This window comes from Psittacula echo (assembly GCF_963264785.1).
Source record: "Psittacula echo genome assembly, chromosome: 2".
Lineage (NCBI taxonomy): Eukaryota > Metazoa > Chordata > Aves > Psittaciformes > Psittacidae > Psittacula > Psittacula echo.
This window is the reverse complement of record NC_137737.1, coordinates 42,097,761-42,121,438: the sequence shown is the minus strand read 5'-3', so window position 1 is coordinate 42,121,438 and position 23,678 is coordinate 42,097,761. Positions and strand designations below refer to the sequence as shown.

Here is a 23,678-nt window from a genome sequence, read left to right as displayed (position 1 = left end):
ACATCAAAATTTTCATTTTAATTATTATGTTCCTGACTGAGATGGTAAAGCAGGGTTGTAGCATCATAGAATGGTTTGGGTTGGAAGGCACCTAAAAGATCGTCTAGTTCCAACCCTCCTGCCATGGGCAGGAACACCTTAAACCATCCAACCTGGTCATGTAACAAAAGATATCATAACTATTGAACAGTATATAATTACAAAGCAGAAGTCTTTATAATTGCAGATACATCTATCTGAACTCTGCCAAGACCTGCAGTTAATTCTTGCAATGCTATTTTTTAAGTGCAGAAAGCTTGGTTAAATTATAAATGAGTTTGCTGCATCTAAGTCACATAGAAGTAATAATTTTCTATTTTGAAGTCAGACATATTGCTTCTGTGGTTTCATTTTTGAAAGATATTACCTGGAAAGTAATTTCTTGCCATATCTGCTCTGTTTTCATCTGAGCATTATCTTTTTCCTTGACTGAAAAATGTACCTGTAGTTAATTTGTATGCCAGAGTGTACACTGCTGCTTGGGTTTTCTGTCATTTTCACTTACTGTTGCAGCAGTGTATGGTAGCCATTTCTCTGAAAATACATATACATTTCATAACTCAGTTCGTCCATGTGATGGTTCAAAGTCTCAGCTTTTCTTTACTGTATGAAATACCAAGAATTATGTTCAAATCCTTAGCATTCATTAGCATGGTAAATGTCTTCTCCCCTTTGGCTTTAATGCCATCCACCGTGTACCCTCAGTGCCATTTGAAATGTAGCTGTTCAGATCACCTTTAAAGTTACTGTAAGGGTAGCAGCTACTCAGTTGCTATCCTTCCTCCAGTATCAAATATAAATTATTGTTTAATTGAGGTTTGTTGAGACTCCATTCCTCGTGATCATGAACACCACACCATGAAATCCAATTATTTTCATTGTTCAGTGGGTAAACCCTATAGGTAAATTTACATTTCTGCTCCCAGAAGGTGAGAGTTTAGAGCCCTATTAATCATCCAGTGTGATGTTTTTGTAGAAAATCTGTGAAGGCTGGTTTTTATTATTTTACTTTTTTTTTTTTTTTTTGTGACAGAAGTTGGAAGAAATACTAGAGTGGTTGTATCTTCTGAAATCTCTCCTCAATTATATTTCACCTAGATTAAAATGAATCCTGTGAGTAAACACGCAAGCAAATTATCCTGGAGTGGTACCAAAGAGAATTGCATTAAATGTTTGAGTGAGACAGAGTGGATAGTTCAGGATGTTGCTTCTTATGTGCCTGTGGTAAATACAATTGAAAGTAACCTCTTTCTGAGTGCTTAGTGACATTTTTAGGAAGAAAATATTGATCTCATCTCTTAAGCTGGGATTTATCTCATCTAACTTCAGATTTCTCACAGTTAGATGTGTAGGTGTAGGTTATTTGCTGTAGATTTCCGATGTGGTGAAATAGACGATTTATGTGATCTATCTTGTGTTCTCCACTGATTATGAAGGGAGCCCAGGATGTATAGATTTAGATGTCTCAACTTTCAGATACCTAAGTTAGGAACAGAGTAATCCTGCCTTTAATGAAGCTGTTTCAAAGTCATGGGTCACCCTATGTGAATAGAAGCAGCAAAAATCATGTGCAGTTAATGACAGTCTTAAAGGAGAATAAAAAGGTGAGGCCAGAATGAATGTGGAGGTTGAACTCTGCTCTGCTTTAGTGGACATGTTGCACCAAACCTATTGGTGAAATGGTGTTTGTCTATTGCTTTTCAGACTGCCAATTGTGGGTAGAAGTCAGAAACCTTACAGGCAGTAGTCCTGTCCTAACAATTAGGCATTAGGGAAGGATAAGGGAAGCCTTGGAGATGCTCTGTATTCAGCAGCTTGAGGGCAACTGAAAGTGATAGTCTGACAGTTACTTCTTTTTGGTCAAAACCTTCCTGGAAAACTCAGTTATAGGAGATGGGATGATGGTGCGAAGTGAGAGAACTGCCCTCACAGGAATCCTCAGGTTGACACACCTGCTGATACAGGGGTAAAAAGCATAGTAGAAGAGGCCTGATAATCACATCCTTCTTTGTTAAGAGTTTCCACCATGAATTTTGGGAGAAAAAGGCATGAACTCTGCGGACTATGGTAACTAAATGTGTGATAATGACTTGGTGTCCATATTTCATAGTTTAGTTATGCATTCAATTTGTTGTGTTAGAGATACTTTTTTTTTGCCATGATTAAAGAATCTTTGTTTCCCTGAGCCCAGTATTAGTGTACCGCAGATTCTATTTCTTTAGAAGAGTAACAGATGTTCACAGTTTGGTGCAATTTTCAGATGAGCAGTGCTGTATATAATAAGTTTTCTTGAGACCACCCAACTCATTTCACTTATAACTTGAACTGTGTCCAAGTGCTGATCTCAGGAGATGTGAAAGAGATGTAATAATCCTGTGCCCCACCCAGTTAAAAAGACATTACTTAGTATAGATGGAATTTAAATATCTATATTTCCAATCAACATAGAAAGTAAAAGTTTTATCTTGCATGTCATGAAAAAGGGAGGTGGAAATAGGAACATTCTTGCTTTCATTCATCAAGTATTCATCAGATCTGAAGATGTATATTGACAAGGTCTGAATGAAATAAAATTATAATACAAATGAACAGGTGAAAAAGCATAACAGCAAGTTAAAACAATTGAGATTTATCCTGGAAAATGCAGATTTATTAAACACAGGGAGAAAAACAGTATTAAATATGGCTTGGAATGCGGTATAGAGATGCAGCACAATGCATCATGTCTTGTTAGAAACAGCTGCAATAACTTTTGTGCTGCCTTAACTAAAACATAGTGTGATTTTGGTATGACTCTATCTGGGACATTATATTTAGTGTCAAGCATTTAAGCACAAAAATTGTATTGGTAGGGTTTACGGATTATGTAGGGTTAGAAAGCAAGTACTGAAGAACTTTGGGTGATAGAAAGTGAACCTTAAAGGCGACCCAATCATATCAATTTTGTCAGGGTAGGGGACAACACCTAAAGTGAACAAAGAAGCTCTGAGTGACTTGAGACCATGAAGAGGAAACAAACAGTTTTAAGCTGACAAGAATTGGTACTGAATGAAGTAGATTTTTTTTTTTTTCCTGACATTTATCGTACTTTATACTTAACATTTAGTGCAGTGTTATCTTGAGATTTATAAACTGAGAACTCAGAAAAAAAAGCATTGAGAGGTTCCTATGGCAACCACAGCATGCACATTATCTATATGAACCGTATGGTTACAGTAATGTGACATCGTGGTATTGAGTCTTGCTGTTTGCAGGTGTGTATTTTACAATATGAGTTAATTCATGAATGAAGAGATAGATAAAAATGTCATTAAAACCAATGATCTGATCCCCCCCCCCCCCCAAGAGAATTGCTGTACTGCATGATGCAAATTATTAAAATTTCTTGAAAGCACCTTGCCAGGAAGGCTCTGAGCTGCATTTTCCTATGAGGTTCTTAGGCACAGTGAATACTCAGCCCTGTCCTTTGACAGCAATCGTTCCTCAGTCAGAACACAAGGATTTTCATAATTGTGAGCAGTGGTGTCACAACAGCCAACGTGTGAATGCGCGATTGACAGGATGCTGTGATCCCCCAGCTCTCAATAGTTTTTGTGTTTGCTTAACTGCTTGCCAGCAATGAAGATGCTATTTCAGCATCTTCCTTTCAGCTGGAGCCAGAAATACCAAATGCAAAGGAAACAGTGCTGCTGTGAAGACTGCTGAAAGAGATTTTTTTTTTTTTAAGTTGAAAATAAATTCATTAATCATTGCATCTCACTGTTATGGGTTGGTTTTTTTTTTCCCTCTCTTTTTCAGCTAGCAACTAAGGGCAAACTGCCTCTTCAGTAATTCTTGTGTGTTTGTTGTTAATGAAATTCCAGACTTTCTTATTTGGAAATGAAAAAATATTTTGTCAGTGCCTTGGTTACACATGCTGGGGTAGACATTAGAAACTATCTGCTTTTTATAGCCTTATAACAGTCTTGACTTAAACATGTCCCTGACTTTTCAAGAGTGACTCGTCTTGCTCTACAACAAAAGGCTTATGCTTTTAAGCCTGGACTTAAAATCCTCTCTGTCTCCACTTTTTATTTAGTTTCAAAATAATTTTCTGAGGATGTCTGTTGGTTGCTTTGGTTTTTGTTTGTTGTTTGGGATTTTTTTTAATGTTTTTCTTTACAAAAATAAGAGAAATGTTGAAACATATTAGAAAACATATGGGCTGTAACCTTCATTCATGCTGTAGCTCTGTTTCCCAGGAAACAAATCAGAGCAACATGAAAAGGACCTAAAGCTCCTAGATCCGGTGCAGAAAAGGTGAAGGCAGGTCTAAAAACCATCTGTTAAGGCAATGGTGACTAAGGACCTCTTACAAAGCTGTGGTGTGAGAGTTTATGGGGGAGTGGAGTCTGAAAGGGGAGCCTTTTGGTAGGTCTGCAGTATGCAAACCTGGAGAAATTGTCATCAGGGCAATTCTGCAACCTTTACTTACAGGTACTCGGGAAGACTGTATTAATTTAGAAAATCCATTCCCATGGGGACCACAAATAGTTCCTGGGGTTTTCAGATTGCTTATGTATGATCTGACACCTTTGCATAGCTGCAAATGTGCCGTGGAAGTCCCTGCACTTCTGCCACATGGGCTGTGAGCATGGGCAGATGCAATTCCCATCTGCATGGGCATGCAGGTGTAACTGTGCCACATGGCAGGCATGTGTGTGCCTCCTCTGCTAGTGATGCTTTGGTGCTTTCTGAGGGGAAGAAGAGCTAAAAACGCCTTAGCCCAGCGTATCCTCACCTACTTTGTAAGTCCTGCTGTCCTGTTATTTACTTGAGGAAAAATATTTGGCTTCAGAGCACTCGGTTTATGAAGTAAAAAAGTATTCAAGTATTGCATTTTTGCCAGTTATTTGTAATGATAAAGCTTCCTGATATTACTAGTAACTACAGTGTCATGTTGTGGTACTGCAGCTATTATGAAAATTGGACTAATGTTGTCTTCCTATGAGTAGGGAGATTAGATTAGCACATGCACTAATTTGGCAAAACCCCCACATTAAATAACTTAAGTTTTCTCTTGCTTTCTCTGGAAAGTTTGTACAGCCTGGCCAGGACTGTATATTTTTTAACTTGCTACCTTCCTTAAGGCCTCTTTTTTCTTCCCTTGAAAGTAGGGCTTCCTTATGTCTCCCTTATATGATCTTAAGTTTGCATGCTGTTGGGAATGAGTTCGAACTTAGAGCACGTTGAGAATTTTCCATCAGAATGAATTTCAACTGGAAATGTCTGTAAAAAAAATTAAAAAAAAAAAAAAAGTCTACTGATTTTGTGGAAAAATACCTTTTCTAATACGAAAATCAAAGGATACCAGTCTTTTGTGTTTAGTTTGACCTGATCAACAGTATTTTATTTAATGAAATTGACCTCAATGATTTTATCTGTGAGTTAGTTGAAAAAGCAAAACCAAAACTCTTGAAATGGTATGGCACACTGAAACTATTCCTGATAACAAGGGATATTGTTTGCAAAACTTTTTTCTCCAGAAAAAGTATGGAGTGAATTTCTTCAAAAATAGCTGAGCTGTCTGTGTGAGCGACAGATGTAAGCGCATTTTGCCTGTGTTTCTAAAGACTGTTCCAAGAAAAGAATGTGGTTACAGGTGTTTGGTCGCGTGTTGAAATGCTCCTGTCCTCCTTTTGTGAAAGGGACAAGTATGTTACTCAACACTTGTCATATTAAGAAATAGCAAGCAAGGAAACATGATTTATTTTAAAAAGAAAGATGCAACTTTTTCTAGTTCAGGAAAGCCTGGAGCTCAATGCCGGCTTAAGTACAACCAGATGAGAGAAGCCACAAGAACAAGTGAGAGTGTGGTTTTGTCGTGCACCAGTACTAATGAGCATGAGAAAATATTGGTAACCAAGACTGTGAAAGATCTAAAACAAGTGAATGTGTTTATACTTGTATTTTATATTATATATTGTATTTTATATTGTAATTTCAAAGTTTGGTCTTTCTGTTTTTCAGAATGATCAGTCTATGCAAGATATGCAGATAATGGGAGGAGATGATCTTTCAAAGCTGACTGGGAAGGTTTGTTTATTTTAAATTTAAGAAAGAAAATACATGAACAAAAAAACGCTTGAGAAAAGCTGTGTACTTTTGCACATGTCAGATACTAACACTGGAATCAAACACATTTATTAATCTCTGTCAAGTTGCTGTGATATGATTGTTTTCAGATTGTAGATGCCTAGAATGTCAGAATGCAGCCCCTCCATGCTAGTGCAGGGATTTCCCAATGGTTATACAAGTACCATCAGTGAGATTGTGGGAATAAATTTGTGCTGGAATGCTTCCCCTGAGCTTGTTTATGTTTAAAAGCCTTGTTTTTTCTCCCTTCAGTGGGTACTTGCAGCAAACTGCATGTTAAGTATCCCTGTTGAACTCAGCATATGAGGATAATAATACAGTTTTGCCTACTGTATGAGATTCAGTTGTGAAACCTTTCACTCAGAACAGCAGTTGGGATTTTTTTCTTATTTCAACATCAAGCTGGCTGTATGACTGGATTTGCTTTGCACTATGCTTAAACATTGTGGTATTGTGAGTGGTTGGAGTCTGTGAAAAGCCTATTTCCATCCAACCATAATAGACAGCAGTACTGTGAAGAGGAAGGAAGGCTAATTTCATTAGGCAAATGGTTTATGTGGAAAATGGTCAGAAATGGATTTTTACTTTTGCATTAAGGCAACATAGTGCTTATCTTGTTATTTGTACTGTACGTGCAGTTACTCCTTTATTAGGTGGAACCAAATACCAGTTTCTTCAAAGCACTCAAATGCAGCACCACCAAACTCATCTGTTTTGTTGTACTATAGCGCACAAGGAAAAGATGGAAAAGCTTCATTTTATTTCATAAATATTAAATAGGTTTTGATGCAACTAGAACTTAAATGAAAAAAAGTGCTATTATACTTAGAATATTTTAGTGATACGTATGTCTTCAATTTGCAATTCTAAATACTCCTGCTGGGTGTTTGTTTCCAAATTATCACTAAAGCATTAATCATGTTCTTCGGAAATATTAATTCATTTGCCACTAATATTCAAACACTGGAGCTACCTGTTTTTCTATGACAATTTTGCATATGTTTCTGTACCTCACAGGCAGAACCATCAGCACGCCTATTCATTTCACCTAACATTTCTCTTTACCAGATAATCCAAACACTTTCTAAGCTTCCAGGCCCAGCTCCCTCCCCCATCTGTATATCCCAAATTTTCTTGATGAATGGTTTCAGTTATTAGTATATTTTCCAGGTGTAATCTTTCTAGTATAGTTTGAATTCACTGAGGCAAAACATTATTTCCTTTCACAGGATTTCTGTGTATTTGTGTGTGCTGATGTGTTTATAGAAGAGAAGGAAAATTTCACCTCAAGTAGTTCTGTTCTTTCCAAAAATGAAGTAAATTGCTTTCTTTTACTGAAAATCCCTTTTTCTCATTGCACAGCCCTCCTGTTTCCAGGTATGGAACAGGACATAAAATTTGGCTGTTGGGAGGCTAGGAGATACTTGGGGAGAAGACTTAACAGCAATATATTTTAAGATTGCTGGGTAAGGAGGCTGGGATCTTGGGTAGGTGCAAAGGGACTGGTTTGGGTACGAAGATAGTTGCTGAAGAGGAAGGGAGCCCAGTGCTAGAAGCTGGCTGTGGAGAGGGTAAGCAGAACAGGAAGGGAGGGCTGGGACTGCCAGGGGAACAGACTTGCTGAAAGGGCATATTGGGCGATTGTTTGAATGTGGGGTTGTGTGTGACACAGCTGATGTATGAATAATGAAGTAGCATTTTCACTATAACATGTGAGAATGGGGTTTCCTTAAGACTTATTTTACTGATTGAAAAGCTGGGCCACAAAGCTTGAGCTCAAATCTTCATACTTCACATGTCTAAAGTTGGATATATGAAGGAGTGGCCTTATGTCCACAGATGGCAACTCCTCCATCTGTTGTTGACTTAAGCAATTAGTGCAAGTATTCAGCACATTTTACTAATCAGCCATTTGCAGACTGATTCAGAGCCTCCTACAGTCAATGTAAATCTTTCCTTGAAGTGTTTTTTAGTACCTTAGTTTAGCTGCTGCCTTATAAAACTGCTAGCTTTAGTAACCATTCAGAATCACTGAGTGAACTAGTGGAAGATTTAATGATAGAATTCAACTTTCCTGCCTTTAAGTGAGCTAGGTGCTTTTTCTGCCTGCTTGGAATACTTACTAAGAAAAGATTGTAGTTAGATTGAAAAATTAATACGTCAGGTTAAGTCGCATTAACTTAATGATTGCGGAAGGTGTTTTCAAAAGTGCCAGCGTGAGTTTGGAATGTAAATTCCATTAAGTTTCTGTAAAGTTCAAAAGCATCAATAACATAAACAGGTTTGAAACCGGCAGAAAAAAGATTCTGAGCTTTTGATCTTAAAGTGCTCTTCATTAAGTAATAATCTCTGGAACCTTGGCTAGCCTATAATCTTAGCGAACAACTATATTGTTTCTGTGAGCTATTTATTACTGGGGAAAAAAAAAGATTACTGAGTATATTCATGAATATGCTGATCTAGAACAATGTTTTTTTCTGAAGAAGCTTAAATAAAGCAAAAAGAATTAAAATCTAATTAAAAAGAGGCTGTTAAGAATAATAGCTCTTCAGAAGGAAGACTATCTCCTCTGTACTTCTCTACAATATACTTGTGTATATAAAGATATTACAAGCCTGGGAAAGATGTATAATGACCCAAACCATGAAAAAAGAGAAATACTTCTGACAGAAAGGAGAGTTAGCATACAGACCCCAACTGTTACCTGAAAAAAATCATCTGTGATTTGAAATTCTTCTTCTGTGAAGAAACTCACAGAGGCAAGAATGAATCACGAACAAAGGTACTTGAAGAATGAGTCCTGATAATGGCTTGAGATGCTAATACTTTGTAACTATTCATTTCTATGCAGAAAAAATATAATTTCAGAATCTCTCCTTTAATGATGTAAGTGGTGAACATAAAATTTTTCAGTAGTTGATTTCATAGTTAAGCAGCTGCTTAGTTTTCAATTACTTTAAAGCTGAAATGCTCATTTGGTTTAAAATTATCATTAATATTTGTAACGGGGAATAAATTTTGAAAATGGGGAGATAATAAATAACCATCCAGAAAACTAAGGGCACTGTTTCAGAGTAAGTTGACTATGGAAATTTATGTAGATGAAGTAAAAGAACAAATAATGTAGCCCTGTATTAATACTGTAATCACATTTTATAATATTTTAAAAATTAATAACATTTTGAAGTATTTGTGGCTTTTAAACAAAGTAAATTTGAAAACATCTAGAAACTTCAGTAGATTCAGCTGCACCAGAGTGATGAGTTGTCACTGCCGTTTACCTCTTACACTTGTATTGGTACGTATTTTACCCCAAGAGCTTTGAAGCTGGTTACGTAGTCCAGAGTTTCTACCTACAGGAATCATTCCTTATGTAATACGTCCTGTAACCTTTCAAAAAAGCTCCTGTACCACTTTGACTTGTCTTTTTGCAAATGAGACAAGTTGGACAAAATCATAAACTTAGTCTATATAATTTAGCATTTAATTATTTATTACAGTTGTGTAATGTATTTGATGTCAAAATTAGATCCATATATTTTTGGCATTATCACTATTTCTGCATAACATGGAATGTGGACAAAATCTTTCTTATTTGCTAGGTTAATAAGAACTTCCAATTAAAACAAAGTAGTTATGTAGTTAGTATGATAAAATTATGAAGCCAGTGAATTTCTGATATTCCATCTGTCTGTAATATGGATCAGTGATTATTGTCTTCTCAATGAAGGACTATTCCTCTTGTTCATATTAAGTAAATCTCATTGACAGTCAGTGGTTTTAGCATTTTCAGAGAAGTGTAGCAATAATCAGCGTAGTGTAGTAATCATTAGTGATCAAGAAAGTGAATGCCTTATATTCTCTCTGCACTTCATTGTGTTAGACTGAACACTCCATCAGTACTCTGATGCTCACTAAAATGATTGATCAGCTCATATCAAAATCAGGTTTCACTCAGAGGAAGATACCCACCGTGCAGTACTCCTTACTTTCTTCTGGCAGGATTTGTGCTATAAAATCTCCAAACTTTCCTTATACGTCTCACCTACATCAATTTATCCACTGTCTACCATTTTTCTTGCCCCACTTGTCATACAAGAAGATGTTCCAGGAACATAATGCAATCTCATGTTCTTTTCTTATGGTTAATTTCTTCTCTTATTCTACTGAACCACTTTCTCTGCATGTCCTAGCTTCTAACAACAGTTTTGAGAGCTGTTCCCTAGCATTCTCCTAAGTACGTTAGCATTTCGGTATTTAATATGGCGGCTGTGTAACATATATTATCCTCTACTTCACCATTCCAAGTTTGTTTCTCAGAATTCTGTTAGTTTTATACTTATTTTTTCTGCGTCAGTATTCACTGCCTTGACTAATGTTGTGCTTTCTCTCCCTATACGCATTCCTCTCTGGAATAATGCCCGTAAATTTGCAGAAAAAACAATTAATTTGCTTTTGAACATTATGCACATAAGAGACTATATGACAGTGGAGGGATACAAAATCCACTATATGCTTCTGCAATAGTCGTGTCCTCCACTCATCTCTGCATCTTACTGTATTCCTATCAGACGTGCAACCCTGCCTTTTTCATCTTTTCAAAGGTTACTTCTATGTGTCTTGAAACATTCCACATCTTCAGTACCTCAACTGCCATCTTTTATCACTTTTGTTGTTCTGCTTTTTTTCTTAATTAGATTTTATACTGTCTACTTCTCTGATGTCCTTAACTGCTTTTTCCACAGCAAAAGACACTGGTGTTTTTTTCTTCCCCGGAGTCAATCACCTTTCTTTGCACTTCTTTCTTAGGTAATCTGGTCGACTGCTTGTCGTTATTTACTTATTTTGTTGTTGTTCTGGAGGAAGGAAAGTACAAAGAAAACTTCCCAGTCTTGCTATCCCATTTTTCACATGGGCTCTGCTCACTCACTGTCTACCTGCTTCTACGTCATACGTGTTCATAATTCTTTTGATTTCGTCTGTGTTCAGAAAATCCTCTTCCAATTCCAGATGATCAGAAAATTATACTTTTCCCCTCAAATAAGAGGATGGAGACAGTGATCCATTCCTGCATTACCTTTAGATAGATTATGGTTATTTGCTCTACTTCTGGTGCACAACAGAAGCATGATGTAAATATGGCTGTAAGCAGAGCATGTGTGTGTGCAGCACTCGACACAATGCTCTCTACGAGCAAAGCATCAGTGAGAGTGTATCATCATGCTCCATTATGTCCCTTACTCTGTTAACTCTTGGAGGAATTGAACTAGTTTTACAGACTTACAGAAGCTGGAGTCTGTGTATGTACACTCTTAACACACTAACCAAATTGCTTGCGTCAGCAGCTGACACTGACCAAATAGAGTCTCTAAAAAAAGTAACGTTTTTTGAGATATGATATCTGTCCTTTCAGGAATGCCCTAAGATGTGGAGAAGTCCAGCAGAAAAGATTAAAATCAGACATTCATGAGCTTTCCTAGTACCCTATAGAAAGCTCCTACTTATTTGTTCAGTTTCTCAAAAGTATATTATTTTCTAACATTTTGATGAAGTGTTAGTATGTGTGGATTTTGCTCCTGTGCATACCATAAAATGATTTCACTTCTAACAGCAGTCCATGTAGCTTCCTTTGGGCCTCTTCACTGAAACTCGATACATAATTGTTTAACCTTTGTTTGCTTTGTTGCTATGTATTTTCTCCCCTTGTAAGACCACCGTTACAACCATACTAAATAGGATGAAAGGTCTGTCTAGACTTGTATCATGTCTAGGGAAAAGATACACGACACACAGCAAGAACAGAGATTTCCAAAATTCAGTTATATGTGGACTAACATTTATAATACAGCCAGTGCTAGAATTGTTATCCATGTCTCTGTCATCTCTTTGTAACTCCAGTTATGCCTTTAGTCCCACAAGATTCTATGGCAAGGAGTTTCATATATAAGTAACATGTGAAAAAGTTCTTGTTCTTTCTTTTAAACTTGCTACCTGCTTACCTTCAATGAGCTTTGCAAGACTCATGTAGATCTGCCTTTTTGAATTGCTTCCTTAAAAATTTCTGAAAACCTTGCCACACTAAGGTTAATTTCCTTTCCTTTTCTTTTTTTTTTTTTTTTTTTTTTCCAGTAATTTGGTCTGATTACAAACAGAGCTTTGTTTAAAGATCCCTATATTTTAAGGTCCACAAGTGCCATTATATTATGTCTGAACTTCTGTGCAATTAGATTGAAGGGACCCAAATGGTAATTTCATCACTGTGCCTACAGTTTCTCTTTTGAGCTACCAACTAATTTGATTTAAAGACTTGATGGAGAAGCCTCCATACTTCAGGCATGTTTTACCAACAGTAAACTGTCATCACTGCTAAAATGGTGAGCCTAATTTTCTCTTCCGAATTTGGATAGCTTTTTGCCTTTCGCTGTTGCCTTTTTTAATACCTTTGCTACTAGATTGAGCAGCTTGCCATTATCAGATTTACATTGCCATATGGTTGCATATTTGCCTATCATCCAGTCATTACTTAAGTGTCTTTTAGATAAACTAATACATTGGGAGCTTGCTATAAAGTACTGGCATACTGTAGGATGTAAATGAGACGAGGTTTGAAGGAAGAATTAATAATAGGAAATTAATTCTAGGCAATTGAATTAGTTGGAAGAAAGAAAATCTCAAGCATGCAGAACCTTCTGTTGGTCTTAACAGAATCAGCAAACTTCAAGCTAAGTTACATATTGGGAGAAAATCCTCATTATAACCCATTATGATTATATAACCTATATATAATTATATAACATATAATCAGACAATTTGGGAGAAAAAAGTGATTGCCCTACATGATCACCTGCCTTATGGGCAGAGGGACAGATAAAAATGTTAAGAATTCCTCTGAGCTAAAATAAGAGAGCAAATTATCAGCTGTGGAACAGTGATAAATGAGGTGGAGGTCAGCTGCAGTGGAAGATCAGAATGCGCTGTAAAGCCAGTATTATATCGAGTCATGATTTCTGGTGCGTACAGCAGTTCTGGATGTTTGTTCCCAGGCTCAGCTGTTGCAGGTATTTTGTGGTATCTTTGAGGTTGTGGGCTGAAAGGTCAAAGTTCTTTTGTGAAAAATGTTCTCCCACTGGGAATTGGGCTGTTAATAAAACAAGAGCTATTGCTTCCTGCTACAAACCTGACTTCACTGTAAGGTGTTTTTTTCCAGGTCTCAAATCCTTCTTCTTTTCTCAGTCTTAAGTTCTCTCTGGTTTGGTTTTGGACTTTTTTAACAGCTTTAAAAAAAAAGAAAATATGTGTGCTGATTTATTCTTCTGATTTATGATGAAACATTTAAGGAGAAAATACCCTCTTTGTGTACCTACCTGAGTTTTGTGCTGTACATGCAAGGGCTGTGTTTGTCCTCTTAGCTATAGTATTTCAGTAAGTACGGTTGTTTATTTGATTACTTAAGTAGAGTTTCTGCTTTCCAGGAAATACTCCCCACTTCTAAATATGCAGCTTAACATTTTGCCTTGTTAAAATCTTACATTTTCTGTGAATTCAAAGACAGCCTTCCCCTCAATCTCTTACTCAGTGCTAATTTCAAAGCTCTGCTATTGCACGGCAATTTCTCCTTTGAAGTCTTCTGAATGGAACATAAAACCAAAATAAAAAAAAAAAAAAGTTATCCTTCTCCAGGAAAGTGAAAAATAGTTTCCATAGTACTAAACACTGTCAGGCAGGAGGCGTACATGATCTCATTACTCTGCTTGGTCTTGTTACCTGACATTGTTCCATTTATGACTGACCTGTAGGAAGGTAAACAATAGAAATGTATTGACTCAGTGCTGGAGTATTTTTCAGCTTATTACAAGTTAGAATTTTTCTTACATGTTTTATAATAACAGCCTACTTTCGTGCCATGCGTACACTCCTGTGGCTTTGAAAACCAGTAAACTAACAGATTTTCAATGTTTGCAGGTTTCCAGTCCCTTATTAAAAATTTTAAACTCACAGATATATTGACATTGATTATAAAAGTGAAACTGTGTCTCTTTAACATGTGCGACAAATTCACATGGAGTGCAGGGATTAGACATTATTTCTTCTTTGTTTTATATAGTACTAATACTGTCAAAAAACTCCTGCTTTTTACAGATGTCCCTAGACATGCTGCTACGAACTGTTCTACTACTGTCTGAAAAGGGATATGCATAAAAAAGGGACAGCACAAATTTTACTGTTGTGTAGCTGCAGTTCACACCACAAATACTATTTCTGCTCAGTGCAAATGTTCGTGTGCGGAGTCACAAGTTGTGTGCACCCTTATCACTCAAAACTGGAGAATGTTAAAATTCACAGCACCCCTTTGCACTTGAAACCACAGAGTACAATTTTAGGACTGCTCTTATGGGTCCTTTCCAACTTGAGATATTCTATGATTCCATGATTCTATATTGCACCAGCGTACTTCCTGCCAGATACCTGGTAGAAGCATCTGTAAACACAGGGTGAATCACAGTCATCCTTATCTATCAGCTCCCAACCATTCCTCTGATCCATCACCAGCAATGAAAGTTCCTGATTCTCTTGCAACGATTCAGTAGAAAGGTGTTTCAGTCTCTGAGAGTTGAGCCATAGCCCTTTCTTTATTTGGACTCCATAAGAAATCTTTCCAGGACATATTTTAAAAACCTCACTGTTCTCTGTTTCACACTGTAAGATATAATAGTACTATTATTAGATTTCTGGACATACTTCACAGACTGAAGGAATTGTATTAGGGAAGATGGCTCTACTTGGAAATTAAGCCATCTTAAGTCTAGTTAACATGTCAGAAAATATTCCTATTTCCTGTTCTCCAGGCTCCAAAAATGGACAGAAAATACCAAATGCATGCCAGAAGGCTGGATTGTTTGTCTTTTCATGTGGTTTCCTGCTCTGAAATTGCCTCAGGTATATCTGAAAGGACAAAACAGTCTTGATCTATGTGGTAAAGGAGCTTCAAATACTTATACTTGAAAAAAATCTTTAGCATCCTTTAGCTTCCTATTGTTTGTCCAGCTGTCAGTTACTGCTGTAGCACCGCAAGCTTATGAGTTTCACTAGTCTCCTGCCCACCAGGTCACAGGTGGATTTCATGGTGAAGCTAAATAGCATCCTTCACCTGGCTATGATCTTTCACAAATGTGCTGGATGCATCCAGCTGTGCATTTAAGATGGTGGTGACATTGCATTCTTCTTATATCTTTTTCTATTCGTCTGCTCAAGGATAAGTTAATCTATTTCAACCTGTTTTAGTTACACATCACCACTCTCTAGCCTTGGATACTGTATATCAAAACATTTCTTGGCAGTTTGCTCCTCTACTAGTCTGCTATGCTATGCCTTTTCTGGAACCCTTCCATCAGTAGCCTGCTTCAACAGGAAGGGGAAGGGAATAGGCAGCAATAAAGTCAGTTTCCCAGCACATCATGTTGTTTTGTAGGAGATGGTTCCTGGTATGAGAGGATGGCAAAACAGTTTGCATTCCTTCAGTCATAAGCAACACTTAAATATGATGACTTTAGTCACAGTAACCCTGCCTAATCAAAACAGGGATTAATGTATCACTCTCGACGATCAGGATGCCTGCTTATTTATACATACAAAATGTTTTCATATCTAAATATTTTATAGTGGCTTTTCCACTACCCAAGTGCTACATACAGGATTTCTCCATAGCATAGAAGATCCTCCTCAATGTTTTGAAAATAATGAGAATGTGTATGATCAAAACGGAGTCTGTGTTTCCTGACCTAGGCAACTGCCTGATTCAGGGGACTTTCAAAGGACCAAATCTCCCAGTGTATGTCATTTGCAACTGTTGGACTTCTTGACTCTGAGGAGAAGAGGCAATAACAACAGAATGCTGTTCAGACAATTCTAAGGTCTGCCAATATCCTTCCTTCTCAAGCTAGTCAATAAATATGAGATCTTACTCTTCAGCTGAAGTCATGCGCAGGTGACTATCACTCTTGTGGCCAGACAAGCCCTTCAGGCATGTCTGGATCCATGTTAGTCTTCTTTCCTTCACTTGAGTCATTTGTGATCAGGAAATGTAGACAAGATTAAATTTCTATTAGACAGATGTATAACTGGTTGGAAAGCTGTTCTCAAGAAACAGTTAATTATGCTTCACTGTCAGACTGGATGTGTTAAAGCATGTTCTCCAGGGACTATACAATATTTAATTCATGATTGAAAAGATGGAATTAGCATTTACTGCTAGTGATACTGCCTGGAAAATACAAGATAGTAGTTTGATCTGAAGAAATTATTTTAAGAATTTGGTTCAAAGAATGACATGTAATGACAATGAAGATGAATAGTAACTTCAGTGTTTATATAGAAGTAATATTTTGCATAAATGCAGGTGAAGAAGGATTGACAAAGCAACAGGTCTGAACTGGAGATGATAGGTGGATCACAAGTTGCACATGAGACAACAGCATACCTTCATAAAAGATGTTCTGGAATGCATAGAACGCAGTATTATTTGTAAAGTATATAAAGTGGTTCTTTTATTCTTCTCAGCAATGGAAAAGGCTTCTCCCTGGTGTGGGGCACCACAACTGGAGAAGGATTCTGAGCAACTGGACAGGTTCCAGAGGAGAGCAAAAGAATGATCAGAAAGCTAGCAAATATGATTTGTGAGAAAATATTGAATAAATAGGGGTTGTTTGAAGAAGAGGAAACTGAGGAAATACATCTTCACTCAGGGAGCAACCAGCCTTTGCTGCACCCTGACATAGCCTGCTAATGCAGGGCTTGGCAGCCCTCTGCCATGTCAGTTTTGGTATGTCCCATCTCATGTCATAGCTGCTGGGTAGGTCTTGTCACTAGAAGATCTGTGCTTTTCCTTTGGGAGGAAACTCCTTGTTAACAGTATGAAGAGCAGCGAGAGATGCACAAACCTGGCAGAATAGGTCATGATGCTAAGCTGGTATCAGGTCAACTTCTCTTACCAGGTGTCACTCACAGTCATCCTGGACTGCTTGCTGATACTACAGGAGTTCATTTCCATCTTCAGTTCTAGTGACATTCTTTCCTTGACAACTCTTCTGCTCTCTCCCTGTATCATATATATATGTGTGTATACACACACATAAATATTTACATGTATTACCAGCTGTGCAAGTTCCCTGGAGGATGGTTAAACCATTACTCCTGCACGTAATCTTCAAGTGTCCACTGACTGCGTCAAGTGATTTGCTTATGCCTCAGACCCAGGTGTCCTGGGCTACTCTTTGGAAGTGTTTTTCCTAGTTATGACTTCATTCAGGAAGCCACATGAGAGCCAAACCCTAACTAGCTCTAAAGGGCTTCCTTCAAGAAAAAGTGCAGACTTGTCATAAGCATCTCCTGAACATGGTTTTGGTCTCTTCATTTTACTTAGAGGACTGACATACTGGCATTCTTTCTTGAGGGAAGAAATCTCTAGAGGCAGGGCATCTTTGGATTTGTTGTTAAGAGGCCTTTGACTTTTTACCTCCACAGGACTAGGTCTTTCAGATCCAGAGTTGTTTGTGTCAGCAGCTGAGAGGCTGAAAGTCAGGAGTGCTGAGCAGGATAACCACCAGTGAAACCTGTTATGAAAACACCAAAAAGGAGCCACCCTCTAAGATTAATACACATTCCACTGGAGATCAGTCTAAATTAGTGGCTTTCTTGAGCGATATCTCCATTGCTGACACCTGCTGAACTACTACCGGGAGGTCCCTCCACACCTTTACCGAGTGTTTTGCCATTTAAGAAGCATCCAGGTATAATACAGTGTGTGGTAACATGTTTCTGCAGTGGCTGATGCATGAAGCATGCTATGTCTCCCTACCAAGCACTGTGATTGTTAGGAGGAACTGCAGTATGAATATAAATATGGATAATCTATATTAATAATTTCTGTTTTGAAGATTAAAAAAAGATGCACAATGTACCTATCAGTTAATGAAAGTGCCTAAGGTGTGCTGTTTATGAGCACACTCCCTTCACACACTTGTTCTCCATGGTGTTTGAGTCATTCTCAGAATGCAGCCTTGGGATCTGTGATTCAAAAAGATGTTAGACTGTCTCTGTGTTATGTACATAACAATGCCAACAAGCCTGAGAGAAAAGAATCGGATTGTAAGCTAGTCTGGTGAATAATGCATGGACATGAAACTGTCATAGTTTTATAGGACATACAATGTGCACATGCATGTAAGATGTATACATACATAGATATAGGTATTTGTGAAATAGTATTTTAGTGAACTATTGGGTACACTGTAGTACACAGCCAGGCATACTGGAATGAAGTGAAGATAATCCCATTTGGGATGCACAGATAGGATAATCTAGATAGAGCTGAATAAAGTGGTAGCCCCTGACTGCAGAGTTTGACCTTATTAGCACACAAAAATGAAACAGGAAACTCCTTGTGTCCTGCTGTGTCGCGCTATCTTCATTTCACTTTTCCAATCATTTGTTTCTTTTAGTTTCTGAATATTGTGTAACTGTGTTCCGTTTTGTTTGTTTCTTTCAGAATGTCCTCATTGTGGAGGTAAGTTGGGTGCTTATGTCATATTGTACTTGGATAAAGTCACATAGTCAAGTCATCATTGTGTGTTCAGTATCTAAAACCGTCTGTGTTTACAATTCTTCAGCTGGGAGGTGGTGAAGAGGGAGAGGGGTTGATTTGCTTAATGACCTCTCAGTCTTCTCACAACTGAATAACACTGCATTGCTGCCTCTCTAATTGGTGCTCTGCCTTGTGATACCAGGGAGTCTTTGTTTCTACGTCATTTGATTTGTTCTTCCCATGGTTTCACCAGCTCCTGTTCTGCAAGTTGTTCTGTTCCTTGGAGGACAATGAATCAACTGCTGTGATGCCCTGCACTTCTCAGCTGCATAACTTTGAAGCAGTAGCATAGCCCTGCACATGCTTTTACAACTGCTGGGTAACAGTGGTTGAGAATGTCAGTCATTCTCTCAAGTCCCACTCCTTAGCATTGCATCCCGCAGTGTCTCCTGGGGAGGGCCCATCACAGATACATTGCTGATGTAAAGCAACAGATGTTCAGTTCTAGAGAAAAAGAATGTATCACCTCACCAGTGCTGCAAATTCTCTCTTAATTAATGTAGGTGGTTCTCTTTCAAATCATTGGAAAAGCAACTGGGATGGTTAAAGAGCACATCAGGATCTGATTAGCATTTCAGGCCCAGTGTGCTTGTGTGGGAAGTAAGCTGGACAGCATAATGAAATGTCTTTTTTAGCAAAGGTGGGAGAAAAAAGTCATCAGCCACAGAGATGGCTGATTACCTGCACAGCTGCTAGGAGCTCTGTGTTTGATAATGCTGACTGAAATGAAAAACATCCACAGTAAATTCTGTTAATGGTATTAGACGGCTGGGGTGCAGTGGTCAAAGTGAAAAATCCACATCCAGAATGTTCAGGACCAGCAGCTGCTCTCCATGTCATGGTCAATTTTGTAGTCAGGTATCTACTGATCTCATTCAGATCAGGTTGGGTACAGCAGTTCTGGAGAACACTCATATGTGCTGGACTAATAAAACAACAAATAGGACAGATTTAGCTCTGGCATGGAGAAATGTTGACATATTGTAGTCTTGAGCATAGCATGAGAAGTCTGATCCCTGCAGCCTTGCAGTGCCCAGTAAAGTCATCTCCAGTTCTGTATTACATCTCAACTACTAGAAACAGCTGTTTTCTAGAGGAAGTGGGCAGTCCTTTAACTGATGATGTTGTGAGTAGAAAGTGCTTGCTTCAAAGAGTGTGAGCTCAGTTACAGCCTTTTTATGGAGCGGCTTGCAATGCACTGGGAAAAATACATCATTTCCACAGAATAAGAAGGTGGAACTGCTCAGTCATTGTCCAGATTTCCTCTTTTCAGCTTTCCTTTGTTTTTTACTTATTCTGTTTTCCATGTTTTGTAAGGATATTGTTGGAACTGGAAGGACTATGAAGGTTCTGCTTAATAATATAGAAAAATACAAGCCAAAAATGATTAAAGTGGCAAGGTGAGTAAATCACAAAACTTAGTAATTAATTAGTCTAGCCCAGCATATTTCCCAGTGGAGGTTCCCATTCTGAGATTCTGCTTTAATTTGATTCTGTAATTGCATGGGGAGCTCTGGAGTGGAGCTGCCTGAGTCACTAAGAGGAGGGTGGAGGAAAGGGGAGGAAATGCTCTTGTATTGTTCTGCAGTGGCAATGACCCTTCAGCCATTTAAGGCTGGCACTGATGGACTTTGAAGGGGAGTGCACCCATCATTTCCCTGCCATCAGGATGTTGTTGGAAGAAGCAGAACAAGAACAGTGATTCACATGGCTTGGAAGTTTATTGGTAAAAGGAACAGTTTTTATGCTTGTTATTCAGGTAAATACCTAGTTTTACATGGGGTTTCTTTTGTTTTTAATTACAGTTTGTTGGTGAAAAGAACATCTCGGCCTGATGGGTACAGACCAGATTGTAAGTATCTTTGTGAAAATCTGTACGTGACAGTAAAAAAAGTTAGCACTTTTTCTACCACTGCCTTTAATAACACTCTCTGGACTGCTGGAAGCATTTTGAAGTATCAGTTGTCAATGGGACTATGGGATGCAATGGAAGGACTTGTATAATTGTGGTGTGGAAAGCCTAGCTTCCTTATAGTCTGATGTTTTCTGCAGAGTACTAACTTTGTAGGGAAGTTATGAAAGCATTTAATTTTGCCCACAGAATGTGAGTGCTTTATCTTCTGTGTCTGAAAACTATATGGAAAAGAAAGTCCACTTCTCCCTTTTTCTTCCTCACTGCATCTCATTGGAGGAGCTGCGGGATTGATTCCATCTGAACATGAGAGGTGTTTGATAATATCAGTGATATTATTATAATTAGATCCCACTGTCCAAAAAGCAAAAGATAGATTGGGCTTTTTAAACTTCTTCCTGCTACTCTGTTTGTGTTACACCAGCACCAGTTCTCTCAGAATTATTGGTACTTGTACTGTGCTATGATGAAGCCATAAGTGGAGCTATACCAAAGCTATTTTAATTTTAGATTTACTAGAATGAATGCTGTAATAACAGGTATGTGACTAAATACTGAAAAGAATAGATCCATCTAGAAGAGATCGACCAGTATTTGCTACTGAAGAAGGCTGTGGTCAACTGAGCTGGGGAGGAGGGTGAAAGGAGAGTAGGCAGGTGAGTACCAGGAAGCAGCCTGAAGGGCCTTGATTTGGATTGTGAGAGGAACGGAATCCTTATGAAGCAAAAGTTACTTAATGTTGGGCATGGCACTGTGATTGTAGCCCAGTAATCTGAACTGTGACCTAAGCATTTTGTTGTACAACTTTTATACAGTGGTATTTTTAACATTTAGAATTTAATCCAGTTAATTTAAGTGTACATTTGCCTGGATTTGCTAATGTTAAACACATTAAAAATGCAATTAAATTACTTCATGAAGGGTACTTTAATATTTTTATGTAGTAACTTGCAAAGTGAAACAGGTTTTATCCTTGTTTATTCATACAGTGATGAACTTTATAAAGCATCAAAGATCTCCCATGCAAATCGCTGTCAGTGGTGTGTCAGTTCCTCACCCAAATTTATGATTCCAAAGTGTCTATTACCCACAATTTTTAACAATGGAACAAATTCCTTACTTGAATATGTGTAAAATCTTTTATGATGACCTGTTTTTGTGTCCATAAGGCTGTGTTTTGCTCTAGTTACTTAGTGAACAATTTGGAGAGTCTTAACTTGTTTTGTATAGTGCTGATGCTGCACAGACTTTCACACACAAAAAGACACATGCCTGTGCTTAGCTTCAAGTGTGCAAGTTGTATGATTCAGGTACACAGCACACATTTACTTTTTCAAGCATATGCATGAGTCTTCATAAGGTTGGGCTTTAAGAAGCATTTCACATGTTTTGGTTGCATAATAGGCAAAATTGTTTTTTGCTATTCTCAGAAGATGTATAAATCTCTGAAAGTTACTTCTGAATTAAAATTGTACATTGTTTTCATCGTTAGTGTGATACTGGACAGTTGTCACCACACACATAAACTAATGGAGTTCCAAATGTAGGCAGAGTTTTTCAGCTCTGATTTTTGGGTTCCTTCCACAATGTGTCTGTTGTGCCAGTGACAATTGTACACAAGTCTCCTACTCTCCACTGCCTATTCACATCCTTGTCACTGATAGGAACTGTGAGTGGGAGCTGATTATAGGGCTGCTGCTGACCTTGATGTATCAGAGTCTAAAGTAATATAACCTCAACTGACTGCATAAATCTATAGTTTGCTTGTCAGAGAACCAACACATGAATTTAAAGGCTATGTAATTGCCACTGATCCTGTATTGATGGTGTTTGTTATTTGTCTCAATACAGATTACGGATTTGAAATTCCAGATTTATTTGTGGTAGGTTACGCCTTAGACTACAACGAGCATTTCAGAGATCTAAACGTAAGTTTCTCTAAAAAAAGAAAATAGTTTAAAGAATCATTGGTTTACTTTTCCAGGGTATCTTAAATACTTAATACTTAAATACTTAATACTTAAATAAATAATTCGCCTCATCCCTGGATCCTTAATGTCATGGCTCAGGGAGTGTAGAACTTCCTGAAAAACCTCAAATAATCCAAAGGAGTCACTGCTCAGCACTGTGAATGGTTTCTTCCCATCTTTTCCCCCAAAAGCGGAAGTCATACCTCTGCTACACTTCTGTCTTCTGCGAGCCTAGGACTTCACTGGTCCACCATTCCCAGTGTTGTCCAGAGAGAGTAGTAAAAAGTGAAACATGGCTACAGTTCAAACAGGTTTGGACTTTTACTGCTATGTGACCTGCCCCTTTTCTCAGTGGGATAATGACTGAAAAATGCGCAAGCCTTGCCTTTGCTTCCTGTGGTAATCCCAGGAGTGGACCTCAAAGCTGGGAATTGCAAGTGGGAAAACTTGCAGTAGCTAGAGGGAGAAACCGGAATTCAATTTGAGGTCTGTGGAAAGGAAGAGGTAATTACAAGATCATTAGATTGGTCAAGCAAAAATATTTCTGAACAAATCATTAATTAATACTGTCATCAACTATGCTGTTGCAATCAGTGTTATATTTTTTTCAGCACATATGTGTTATCAATGATCATGGCAAAGCAAAATACAGAGTCTGAAGCAGTAACATCCTCGCCTGAAGATTTGTAAGGTCAGTGAAGCAGAAATTTGACTACACTCCCTCAAGCATCTCCCAGAAGAGCGGTTCAACTGGCTCGTGTTTCTTTCTACTCAATATAAGGGGTTTACTCTAGAGATACTGATTAATATTTACAGAAGTGAGAGCTTTTATCTAAAATGCGGATAGAGGGCTTTTAAAGCTATACCTTTTTAAAGTATTAAAATCACCACGTAAGTTGCCTTTTGACTCATAATTTGTCTGTTTCAAGTCTCACTGTGAAAGCATCTTTTCTTTGCTCAGTCCATCATTCTGTCATTGCAA

At 37.9% G+C, this 23,678-nt stretch overlaps 1 protein-coding gene across 2 annotated transcripts in view; it reads left to right on the top strand.

Moving 5' to 3' along the window:
* PRTFDC1 (phosphoribosyl transferase domain containing 1) overlaps positions 1-23,355 on the top strand; it is a gene marked incomplete at both ends in the record, with an annotated part of 45,082 nt that extends 21,727 nt beyond the window's left edge. Inside the window, 6 exons of one of the 2 annotated variants that reach the window (XM_080610744.1) lie at positions 6,049-6,114; positions 18,719-18,736; positions 20,132-20,214; positions 20,620-20,666; positions 22,578-22,654; positions 23,308-23,355. In XM_080610744.1, the coding sequence (XP_080466870.1) occupies positions 6,049-6,114; positions 18,719-18,736; positions 20,132-20,214; positions 20,620-20,666; positions 22,578-22,654; positions 23,308-23,355 (339 nt within the window). Of the gene's footprint in view, positions 1-6,048; positions 6,115-18,718; positions 18,737-20,131; positions 20,215-20,619; positions 20,819-22,577; positions 22,655-23,307 lie in introns of those variants that run through there. The other variant, XM_080610743.1, reaches the window with a different exon arrangement.
* Positions 23,356-23,678: the final 323 nt, after the last annotated feature.